A 13,065-nucleotide genomic window follows, 5' to 3' on the forward strand; every position below is an offset into this window, starting at 1 on the left:
ATGTAATTTTGGCTGTTGTAATTTAATTTTGACAGGATGACTTCATGTCAGGTTTTATTCGGTTATGCCTCTCCCAGTTTTTATTTTTGAATTGTAGCTAACACATTTTGCATCAGAGACCTGTAAGATTTAGGCAGTCTGGGCATCCTTTTCAGGGCAGGTGGAGTTCTGTTGAAGAACCTGACCTGAAGTTGCCCTCAGACTTCGTTTCTTTGGGGTGTTGGGACACTCCCAGAGTGTGTCTTCGGGGTTCTGAGGTTTCGCTGCCCTGTGGACGGGCTGATTCTAAGCCGATGCTGTGGGCTGAAGCCTTATGTGTAGGAAGTGGAGATCAGCTGTCAGGGGCTCTGTACTCAGCAAATAGAAAGCTCGCTCGCGCTCTCTCGCTCATTGGCGGGGGAGAGTTTTTTACCGTTTCTCCTGTGGGATAACTTGGGTGAGGGGGGAAGAAAGGCTTTTAACACTGTAAATCAGTGAGTTGTTTTATGTCTCCCCTCTTGCTATGTAAGGGGGCAGCTCTTTTTCCATTTATTAGGGGGAGAGAGAGAGAGAGAGAGAGCGAGCCTGTGGAATGTTAAATTTTTGGGTGAATGCTTAGTTTTTAAATTGTACAGCAGATCATTGTCAGCATTGGGACCACTTCTTTTTATGCTGTATATAAATGATTTAGATGATGAAATAGATGGCTTTGTTGCCAAATTTGCAGATGATACGAAGGTTGGTGGAGGGGCAGATAGTGTTGAGGAAATGGGTAGGATGCAGAAGTACTTAGACAGGTTAAGAGAATGGGCAAGAAAGTGGCAAATGAAATGCAATGTTGGAAAATACATGGTTGTGCACTTTGGTAGTAGAAATAAATGTGTGGACTATTTCCTAAATGGGGAGAAAATCCAGGAATCTGAGATGCAGAGGGACTGTGCAGAACACCCTGAAGGTTAACTTGCAGGTTGAGTCGGTGGTGAAGAAGGAAAATGCCATGATAGCATTCATTTCCCAAGGTCCAGAATACAAGAGCAAGGAGGCATTGCTGAGGCTTTATAATGTACTGGTGAGGCCTCGCCTTGAATATTGTGAACAGTTTTGGGCCCCTCATCTTAGAAAAGATGTGCTGGCATTGGAGAGGGTCCAGAGAAGGTTCACAAGGATGATTCCAGGAATGAAACGGTTATCATATGAGGAACATTTGATGGCTTGGAGTCTGTACTCACTGGAATTCAGAAGGATGAGAGGGAGATCTCATTGAAACCTTTTGAATGTTGAAAAGCCTAGACAGAGTAGATGTGGAAAGGACGTTTCTCATGGTGGAAGAGTCTAGGACGAGAGGGCACAGCCTCAGGATAGAGGGGCGCCCTTTCAAAACAGAGATGCGGAGAAATTTCTTTACCCAAAGGGTGGTGAATTTGTGGAATTTGTTGCCACATGCAGGTATGGAGGCCAGGTCATTGGGTGTATTTAAGGTAGAGATTGATAGGCTCTTGATTGGACATTGCATCAAAGGTTAAGGGGCGCAGGCCGGGAACTGGGGTTGAGGAGGAGATTTAAAAAAAAAGGATCAGCCATGATTGAATGGCAGAGCAGACTGGATGGCCCAAATGGCCTATTTCTGCTCCTATGTCTCATGGTCTTGGGGTCTTTATTGGCGACTTTGGTACAGTTTGCTTGGTGGATGAAGGATGCTGAATTTTGGGGGGGAATGGGTGGGGGAAGGTTATTGCTTTGCTACTGGTACATGGGAGAGGTGAGTGGGGGAGGGCTTTAGGGTTCTGACATTTTATGGGGCACTGTTCTGTTTTCATGGATGTCTGTGAAGAACAAGAGTTTAGGGATGTATATTGCATTCATTTCTCTGACATTAAATGGAACTATTGAGTCACATGTCTCAACCAGAAGGATACTGGCAAATTAGTTACGTTTTTATTTCAATCAGGACAGCGGTAGTTTATTTTGAAGATTGTCTTAACTGAAATTGTGTATTTCTCCAGAGAAATCAATTAGATATGATGTAATATTTTCTGTAAGAGGAATAATAATGAAAAAATTCAAGTCCATTCTGAAGTATTGCAGGCCCAGGTTAGATACTTGGCAGACCTCGCTTGTTGAAATAATACGTGTTATCTCTGGCAAATGTATTATTCTGTCAGTAAGTTAGCAAGGTCTATTCCTTTCTGACATTATTGTCCCTCCTTCACAGGAAATGTGCGTTGAGTGGCCTGTCCAGAACCTGTAAGCATCGCATCAAGCTGGGAGACACAGGGAGTTATTTCTACATTTCACCATCCTGCAGGACCAGGGTACGCACAAGATGAAAGGATGTGATGTGTCAGATAGAATTGATGATTCAAAACTGTTTTCAGATATGAGAAAGATAACTGTTGTCTAATCAACAAAAAAAGCATAAAAATACACAAAAAAACAGGGTGCCATTTGGCCACTTGAACCTGCTCTTCTGTTCAGTGTAATCACATCTGATTTTCTAATTCAATACCATATTCCTGCTTTTATACTCCCTGATGCCTGTTTTATATAGAAATCCATCTATTTCCTATAAATATATTCACCAACACACACAAAATGCTGGTGGAACTCAGCAGGCCAGGCAGCATCCAGGAAAAGAGTACAGACAATGTTTTTGGCCTGAAATGTTGACTGTGCACTTTTCTGAAATGCTGCCTGGCCTGTTGAGTTCCACCAGCATTTTGTGTGTGTTGCGTGGATTTCCAGCATCTGCAGATTCTCTCTTGTTTGGAAATATATTCACTAACTTACCATTTACAATATTCTGTGATAATGAACGATACAAATTCACCAATTGAATGGAGAAACTCCTCCTCATCTCAGTCCAAGACATTTTACCTCATAACTCGAGACTGTGACTCTTGGTTTCAGAGCCCCAAACCAGGGGAAAAAAAATCAACATAAACTGCCGCTCAAACACTGTCAGAATTTTGTACATTTTACTGAGTTGTCTCTTATTATTCTAAACTGTAGTGAATACAGATCTAGTTAACCCGATTTTTCTCACATAACAGTGCATCATCTCATGAATCTTCATTGAACTATGGCAAGTATATTTTTTTAGTGGGAAGGAGAAAAAAATTTCACAAACTCCTACAGAAGTTAATCTACCAAGACCATGTATAATCGTGGTGCGATACTTGACCCTGTACTCAGAATGGCAAAGTGGTGAACCTGGCACTTGTTCAGGGACTTGAGTACAAGGGCACCAAAATTCCTTTGGTCATCAACTTTTCCCAATTTATCCCTATTTCAATAAAACTCTGTCTGTCAATTTTGCCTATAACTTCATATTCTTTATCCATGAAAATGAAGTAACTGCAACTGCCAGATATTTGCCCACTCATTAAACTAGTCTGTATTTTCTTGAAGCCTCTTTCCATCATCCTCTCAGTTTGTAATCTCACACAGTCTTAAATTGTTGACAGATTTAGGACTATTACCATTGTTTCCCTCATTCAGATCATTGATGTGTCTGTGAGTAGCTGAGAACCGAGCAATGTTATTTCCTGGTTATCCCCTAAGTCACTATTTACTACCCTGAAAAGGTCCGATTTATATTTTGATATTGTAATTGTATTCAAAAAGTAAAAGGAAGTTCATATAAGGTTTAGGAAGCTGAAATAGGACAAGGCCCTTGAAGAATATTTAAGGGTATCAGGAAAGAACTTAAAGTTGGCAAGTAGGATTAAGGAGAACCTTGGGAGCAAAACGGAAACTAAGGAAGGGGTAGATCCACACTAGGACAAAGAGGGAATTCATGCCAGAGGAATAGGCAGGGTCCTTAATGAGTAACTCACAGCCATATTCTCCAAGGAATACTGGATGATGGTACGATCAGAGAGGTTAGGTTGATATTCTAGAGCATTTCAATATTAGGAAGAACAGTTTCAGTCGTTTGAAAAACTTTAAGGTAGCCAAGTCCTCAAGGCCTGATGAAATCTGTCTTGGGATACTGAGAGAGGCAATGGAGGAGATTGACAGAGAACTTTCTATATTTGTTAGTCATGGGCAAGGCTCCAGAAAACTGGAGAATAATTAGTATTGTTCCTTTGTTTTAAGAAGAGCAGCAATCTAGCAAATTACAGGCCAGAAAGCCTTACACCAGTAGCTGGAAAATTATCAGAGGAAATTCGTAGAGATCTGCTTACATTTGGAAATGCATGAACTTATTAGTGGGGTAGTCAGTATGACTTTAATTGGGGTATACCTTGTTTTATAAATTTGATTTGAGTTTTATTTTGAGGAGTTGGTGAAAATAAATAATGAGGGTAGTGACCTTTTCTCCACTTTATTCCCCTTTAAATGTAGTTTTTCCATAATTCTGCAACTGAGAATTGCATTTTCTTCCCACTGTGAAATGCATTAACAAATATTTCCAGGTTGTGAAAAATCAAAGAAACAGCGAATGAAAGAAATCTGAAATAATAACAGAAGCTGCTGGAAATACTTAGGAAATCAGGCAGCATCTGTGGGGAGAGAAAAAAAGTTAGCGTTTCAGACCTATGACCCTTTGTCAGAACTGTTTCCTTTTCCACGGATGCATTTCCAGATAGTTTAGTGTCAGTTCGGAATTTTGACAGGGTGCTGTCAAGTACAAGTCACCCTTGTGCTCCATTGCAGTTTGCCAGCCAGATTAGTATATACACAGGCTGATGTCATTCTCCGTGCAGAGATGCTACTGGAGCATTACAGATGAAGTTGAACCATGTCTCAGAGACACTGGGCATTGGGCTTTGCTGGAACAATATGGTCTTCCAATGCAGTGCTGGACAAAGAGGCTTGCGCTGTAAATGAATGACCAGCCTTCATTCTTTATGATCTTCTCCTATTGTACTACACCAGTCCACATCTACCGCACCTCTGGTGCGGATGTGTACCCAATCCCCCACCCCAACAAACAATGTCGTGAGTTCCCTCTGCATTTCTCTGTTTTAGTTACCAGTTCCCAGTTCAGTCGTTTCCCACTGCCAATCTCTGATTCATTCTCCAATTGCTGTAATTTCTAGGCACGTATATCTGTGCCCTGTATTTTTCTTCGGCGCACACAGTATGCATGAAGATGTGAATTCTCCATGTACAAGGTGAACTTGGCTACAGTTGGTGCTGAGATCCCAATAATATGTAGCAGTGTTTGTGATTTCTCAGTGTACGCTTTAAATCTAGCTCACATTTTATGGTTTTGTTTCTTTGTTTTCATTAGTGGCAGCTGGTGGTGATGAGAGATCACACATTGATACTTTTATTATATTAGATTCATCAGTTTCAGAGAAAAACTTGATTTTTAAAATTGAATCCAACGTGATTTCTATCAGTGTCCAAAGGTAAAATTCTCATGATGTTTTCAGGGGGAGTTGTTTAATGTTTTAAAAGATCAGAAATCGTTTATCTACAGTAGATGTGGAGCTTTGCTGCGTGTTTATCTGTCGTAATAATTGCTACCACGTCTTTCTCAGATTACTGCTGTTTGCAACTTTTTGACTTATATCCGGTATATCCAGCAAGGCCTGGTCCGACAAGATGGTAAGATCATAATCTTTTTTTCTCCCCTCATTGAAAATCAATGAAGATTTGTGGCCTATAGTGGCCTGTTTGGGATTTCTAAATTTGCAAGGGATTAAATAAAGAGTGGGAATAAATTGGGAAGTGAAAACAATAGAAAGAAGTTTGAAGGAAGGTGTGGAATTCTTCCACGAGCTGCCTGGAGTCTCTGAGTGAGATGAGCAGCAAGATTGTGTGGGAGGTGCACGCTGGGCACAGGGTGAGAACAGAGTGTACTCAAACTTGCCCTAATAAATTGTTTTCTTTTCTTTGCAGTGGAACAGATGTACTGGGAAGTTATGAAGCTGAGGAAGGAAATGTCAATTGCTAAACTGGGGTATTTTACTGAGGAGTCATAGTCCCTAAGTTTGTGTCCCAGATTTAGCGCTAGGCTGAACAATTGAATTTTATGGGGCTATGAATTGCAAACAATTGATTTTAAACAATGGAAGAAATAATGTCTTCTATAAACAAGAACCCTTTGCTTCCATGAAAAAAAACAAATCAAGGAGCAAGTGTGGTAATGTATTCAGAATTTAGTACCTCCTATATCCTGGCCTTGTGCTATATTTTTAAACAAAAATCGATGCTGAAGACTGTGAATATATATATATATACAGGGTAAATTTTTATTATTTTTTAACCTGTAACTTTGCTCTCTATTCACAATAGTCAAGAATCTTGTGTAATATGAAGACAAATGTCTGTAAGGAGAATCGACTGAAGGAAAGTGTTTATTCCCTTTAATGTAATATTCCCTTAATTCTCTTGTGGATTCCCCACTGCCCAGGATTCTGAACTCTGGCATGAATAATAATCAGTTGATTATATCTGCAGTGACGAGCTCAACACCAGCTCATGTAAAACCTTGAGGATGGGCAGTTAAGAAAAACTTGAACCTTTTTAACTCTTTCATGCTAGGAGACATTAGTATCGATGCTATGCCAGAGAATCGTGCAGCAAAAGGTACAAGATTTGCTGTAATATGAGAAACACAAGGTTGACGTGTTGATTAAGTTCCTTAAAAGTGGCTACCTTGCAAGTCCAAGATGTAGTATTAAGGGCAGTCTAGCAATGGCCACTCTGCTCTAACACTGACCCTCTGGAAATCTCCCTCCAGTACATGAACAAACTTATCCACATTGCATGTTGCCTCTGTGCTCGCCTCAATTACACCAACACAATCTCTCACCCTAATTGTTGTAATCCAGGCCAGTTTTCCTTCATTTTCCCTTCTACTAACGGCAGTACACCTCTTGTTCATAGGCTCTCACAGCTACTTTCAGAAGCAAGGGGGGAGTAGGGATGCAGGTATTTTTAAAAGGACACCCATCTTTTTAATTATTAATAATGCCAGCGTCTCCTACTATTTGATCATTTGTTTGGATCAACCCTAAATGGAACCTGGTGAATGAACTGTCACTTGAAAAACCAGATCTCATTGTTTAATAGGTAACTTTTTGTTATATAAAGAGTTATGAATATTGGGATGGCTACAGCACGATAACATTTTCTTTAAAGCAAAGTTGCACCTTTCTGATATCGGGTCTTTCAGATTAACTTCCTGAATTCAATTAATTACTTACAGTTTGCCCAAGTCATTAAAGTTTAAGAGATAGACACTGTTTTAAGTGTAACCATTGTTTGCATGGATACACCAGCAGCCCGGTGATTAAGATCCAATATCCAAGTTTGCTTGTCATGTTGGACTTCCTTCTCATTGACTGCAGTAGATTTGGAACCTAAACAGAATCTTTTGGAAAGGATTTGGGAAAATTGATTTTCAGGGGAAGACAAGAGGAATTTAATGTATATCTTTGTATCAGGATAGTACCCATCTGTTTGGAACTTTGTGTAGAGTAGATCCAAGGCCAATTCGTAATTTTACCATTGTGCATAAGGTGTCGTTAGTGAATATTGCCCCATTACTACCATCCTGGTGGGACACACTTCAGCAGCTGGTCACACCTCTTCCTGGACTAGCTTTCATCTGCCCCTGCCCTGGGCCCTGTCGAAGCAGGTTGAAGGGATGCTGCCTGGCCCTTTCTGACCGGGTGCCACTGTCCCTAACTGATCCCTGTGCCTCAGGCATGTCTCAGCCACCTCCACTACATCCTGGGCCTTCCATTTCCTGCCTATCCATGCCTGCTGATAAGACTTTGGGGTTGCTGGAATATCTACATATTTTTGGGAGACCATAAACTCCTCATTCAGGCTGCTGAAGAGAAGCTGCCGTTTATTCCTGTTCCCACCCAGAACAATGCTCCTCTGGTTATGTGGCAGGTCCAGCCATCTTCAAAGGTAGCCATCAGTTTTTCTTTCAAGAGACTGAACTATTGACAGGGGTATACCAGCAGGGGCCAGAGGATTCAGGGTAGATCCCAGCCTTGAACTTGCCAGGTTGGCCTGACTTGACAACACTGGCAAGCCAGACTTCTAACTCCTTGGTGGTCTTCCGGATGGCAGCCTGCTCTCTTCTCTTAGGCTGCAGTCAAACACCATCCCCCAGGCTCTTGATCGGCTTCTCAGAGATACATGGGGGTAGCAATACCATCCAAGGAGAAACTGAACACCGTCTATGAGTCTGCCTTTCTGTAACACCAGAGACCTGGATTTCTCTGGCTTAAAGCTCATCCTTGCCCACGCGATGAGCCTCTCTAGCCCCAGGGCGATCCATCTACTGCCTGGGACCGATGCAGTTGTCACCTTGAGGTCATCTACGAAGGCCCTGTTTGGAGGTTGCTGCATAGCTGTCTTAGTCAGAGGGCCTCTACACTCCACTTCGGCTGCCTTAACACTCACGTTGATGTTCAGGGAGAAGAGGATCACAGATCCTACATCTGGTTATAATACTGTTCTTGAGCCAGTGCCTGATATGGTTGTTCCGGAGGAGACTCTCAACCTGAAATTCCCACAGTGGTCCAGGGCGAGATCCTTTATTTCCCTCGGACCATAATGTCGGTTCAGGGCAATCTCCACCATCTTGTGTGGTGATGACCTGTACACATTGGCAAGGTCTAGCCATAGTACTGTAGGATGTTATGAATAAAACATGCGAGAGTTGCTCTATATGCTTAACAAAAGCCACAGATGTTTACTTCCATTATGAGCAAACCAAAAAGCAGTTGCCTTATGCTGACGTAATTCCATCAAACACCATCTCTAAAGTGAAACCAGCAACTCAATGACTGTGTTTGTGAATTTTTTATAACAGTTTCCACATACAAACAACCTGTCACCCATGACATTACTGTAACCACTGGGCCAGGATTACGGGCAGGTTCTGGACCTCTTTAGAGCAGGCAGTCTGACAAGGTCATTTAAAATTATAACTAATTCTATTAACAGACAGAAATTTTGTTTAATAACGTTGTACTTAAAGAGGCAAGTCAGATCTCAGACCATGTAAAGTGTGTTAGGTGAAGTTACTATACCAGTATAACAATGCGCAAGGGTGCCTCAAATTCACGTGGATATTTAAGACTTGCCATACAAATGCCACAAACTCAAGTTAAGCAAAATGTGTTAAATAAAAGATGACTTGCACAAAGATCTACACTGTCCTGCAATGTACAAAGGAAGCTGCATAAATAACACACTTCACATAGGTCACAAGATCACTAAATCAGTCAAAATGTTTGGCAATGGTACCACTTGCCTCCGCTTATGGAGTAGACAATGGCCGAAGCACGTGTGGGAGCATGCTTTTAAGACGACCTGGGGAAGAAGGTCCCATGCTACTTTCCCTCCAGCTGGAAACAACAGACACAATGTCGATAAATAATTAATACCAGAAAATGACTTGTGCCCATACAATTGTACCTCATCAAAATAAACAGTTTTGGGAGCCTATGGGTGCGAGGTTGAAGGTGTTATAGGAATGGGGTTGGTAAAAAGGAAGGTTTATAGATGAGTAGTGAAATAAATAAAAATATAAATTTCACCACTGAAAGGCTGCAGTAACACAGCTGCATACACAAATGCCTCCGTCAGTTGACAGACCCAGTTGTCTGTTGTTGCCATAAATCATTGTCTTTGTTTTCATGAGCTCCTGTAACTTTCTGTATTTGCCAATGTACTTTTGCAAGAATCTGCTATCATTATTGTCATATTGTGCTGTATGTTCCCACTGATGCGCATCCTAGAGCAGGGAACCCAGCCTTTGTTATGCCATGGACCAACACCATTAAGTTGGGAACCCCTGTTAGAGTATCAGTGAAACCAATAATGAAAATGTCCACTAAAGCTAATAGTATACAAGAGGTGCCTTGACCCAACACTATCATGTTAGAGTCACTTCCCTTTCTGCTGTTCAATAAATACTTCACCTCAGGGCCCAGGTTATGGTATATGCAGGGAATTGGTAGATTCTTCACATTCCCTTACTGTCCTTTTCTCACAGAATGGTTTCATTACCTGTCAATCGGAGAACATTGTGTCTTTATGTCTATTCTTTCTTCCTACATTTCTGGGTACACCATTTCCTTGGTAACTAGCATCCTGAGCAATAAGTGTTTTCATGTTAGATCTCCACATATCACACACTATATGTTTTGTGTAAGACATGGCGAAGCATGGCATCCTGAGAATGAGTTCCAAGAAGTCACGATGTATCATTCCTATCTATGTTTAATATGTATAAAAATATTTATAATCCATCCATTAGAAACAACGGATTTTAGTCTTTATCATCTATCCATTGCCACTAGAGGAGCATTGTTAAACGTCTGGTAAACCTTAATAAAAATAATTTATGACAACTTTCTCCACTTCTATCTTAGGGTACTGTTTTGTGCTGGGATCGACAAGTGCTAGAGTCCTGTAGTTGGCCCTAGAGTCAGTCTTCAGTGAGTGAGAACACATTATTTAAACAGGATGTATTTCAGTAGACCCTGGTTGTACGTTCAGTTGATGGCCACAGTTGGATTTTCCAGCAAGGTTTCCCTGCCTTATTTGCTTCTGCATCTGTGATGTGGATCCAGATTAATCTGAACGCAGACAACTCACCTTGTCGGTGTGGTTCAAAATCATAACAAGTGGGATATTAAGCAGGGGGATCTTTGCTTAGGAAAACAATAAATCACTTTGTTACATGATAGCATGGCATCTGAGATAATGACATTCCAAAATGATGTGGCATCCTCCTGACCCTTCATCTCCTATCTCTTAGAAACTGTGTTTTCCAAACATTTATTTCCCTAGAGAGAAAGTGTTCCTTTAAGGCATGTGGAGAGTTTATTTTTTAATTGACTATTTCAATTGTTATTAATTAGTTCCAGTGTTTTTTTATTATTGGATAGCAAAAAATGCACTTTTGCCAAGTGAAATGCCAGTGGGATGAAGGGAATTCTCTTTTCCTTCAGTTTGGTTTGGACTGACTATACATTTATACAAATGTCTAATACATTCTACCGTGTATCTAAAGGAAAAAAAGTAAAGTTGATCATTTGCTTCTTTGTATAAACAAACTGAAGTCGATGGGCACAATAACATTGTATTTTTAGCATGCTAATAAATTATAGATTGGATTCTAATGAAGGGATTTTGGATATTTTATGCACAGAATAATGAATATCCAAAGCGAAGTAGGAATACGCGTATCAGGAATGTGAAAATGCTACTATCCTGCCAAAGCTCATTCCTCTGGTATCCTAACCGATCTGCTATAATAAATCAAAGGTCTAATAATAACCTGCCACCAAGCCATAAATCATAAGCAGGTACCTTCTCTGTTGTTCTGATACAGAAGATTTAATTTTAACTCGGATAGAGAGTGACCAGTGGCAGAATTCATGCTGTGGTGACCATCTATCACTCCACTGAAAGTTTCATTGGTAGTCAGTGACCTGAGTTTGAGATTCAATGCTGTACCTTTATCAAGGCCCAAGTATGTCAGTAAGATCTCAAGCTAATTCATGGTAGTGTGTGTGCCATTTAACATTGTTCCCAAGTGAATTGGGACATTGAACAGGAAGCTGCACAAAGGAAATAAATTATATTTTTCCTGGCTCGTGTACAAATTTGCATTTGAACGAGAATGTGGACCATTGCTTTCCTGACTCACACCTGGTACAGCTGGCTTTGAGCTGATGACTTGCATACAATTGATATTTAGGACAGGTAGCTTGCTCATGAAATAGCCTTCAAAGGGTATAGGCTTCATGTGAGCAGGCATTAACCCACCAGCAGCTCTTTTCTTGACTAAGGTCTCTGCGATGCTGGAAGGTGGAACCTTGGAAGTTCTTTGCCTTAGGTAATTTGCCATTTTACTAAATCTGAGACATCACAATTGCACAACACGGGTATGCTACTGCTGGTTTGGATTTCAGAGATGGTGGAATTGTTACTGAATACATCACTGAAATTCCTCCAAGTTTCAAAAACTTAAGTTGTAATTCTAACACAGTTTAAGCCCAGCATTTGTTATGGAAAAATTGCATTCCCTCTACACTTCCTCAGCAGCTTGAAAATTAGGTAGGTCTCTAGAATTTGGTACTTGGAGAGCAAAACTGGTGAAAATCTGAGCACATTGAGTTTTTAAAGCTGGACTGCAGCTTTAGTTGAATCAAAGTTTTGGCAATGACATAGATACATTTTGTTGTAACAACTCTTTTGACAAGAAGGCTAAGTGAAGGCATAACCTGGCTTTATTTTCATTTAATTCTTGGTGAATGATACCGTTATACTATTAAGAAGGATACAATATAGGTTGACAACAGCTCTGGGAAATGGTTCCACCCGAGCAGAGGCAGCATGTGAATGACACTTTATTTTCCATCAAGAGGTGAGAAACACCAGATGAGTTAAATTTAAAGATGGCTGAGTGTTGAAATTTTCTTAGGGCTAACTTGATCTTCAGCTTAAACAAGTATATAGATACAAACCTTACTGCAAGATATAACTTTGATAATTTTATCAGGACAATAAATATACTCAAGATAAACTGCAATGATGTTGAAAATGGATTCTAAATATTTTCTGATTTGTACAGCAATTTATTTCAGGTCATTTGCTAGAAGTAATAAAAAAGTAATCTTGAAGCGTGTGGGTTTTATAGTGGCTACATTGCTGTAGCTTTTTATTTCAGATGCTGAAGTTATACTTTGAGTGGCATTATTCACAAAGTTTCCACTCTTTCTCAGCTCCCTTATTCAGACGCCAGTTTCAGAAACTTTGGTTGCTTGTTTATGCAGAATACTAAACTGGAACACAATCTTCACATTAAACAGAGTAATAACAGGAAAAAAAACCTTTTATTTATTCCTGTTCCGAAGATCCATGGACCTAACTTCCCAATATGCTTTATTATTATTGGATTACAATATATCGCTTTTGTTCCTCTCACTGACATTATATTGAATTTTATGACCTATACAGAATCTCATTGGACTTATTCTTGTTCACTTGTGGTATATTAAATTTTTGATTTTAAGTTGGTGTTTTGACTTTTTACTGTTCATAGCTGGATATATTTAAGCCACTGTTCAAACAGTAGCTTTGCTGAAAGAA

General features: G+C 40.2%; 1 protein-coding gene across 7 annotated transcripts in view; it reads left to right on the forward strand.

The window, feature by feature from the left end:
• The window catches only part of rab3il1 (RAB3A interacting protein (rabin3)-like 1), a 63,352-nt gene extending 50,364 nt beyond the window's left edge, over positions 1-12,988 (forward strand). For all 7 annotated transcript variants that reach the window (XM_073049326.1, XM_073049332.1, XM_073049325.1 and 4 more), the window contains 3 exons: positions 2,192-2,291; positions 5,472-5,538; positions 5,833-12,988. In XM_073049326.1, coding sequence (XP_072905427.1) covers positions 2,192-2,291; positions 5,472-5,538; positions 5,833-5,915 — 250 coding nt within the window. In that variant the 3' untranslated portion in view covers positions 5,916-12,988. The remainder of the gene's footprint in view (positions 1-2,191; positions 2,292-5,471; positions 5,539-5,832) is intronic.
• Positions 12,989-13,065: the final 77 nt, after the last annotated feature.

The sequence above is a fragment of the Hemitrygon akajei genome, chromosome 6 (genome assembly GCF_048418815.1).
Source record: "Hemitrygon akajei chromosome 6, sHemAka1.3, whole genome shotgun sequence".
Taxonomy (NCBI): Eukaryota; Metazoa; Chordata; class Chondrichthyes; order Myliobatiformes; family Dasyatidae; genus Hemitrygon; species Hemitrygon akajei.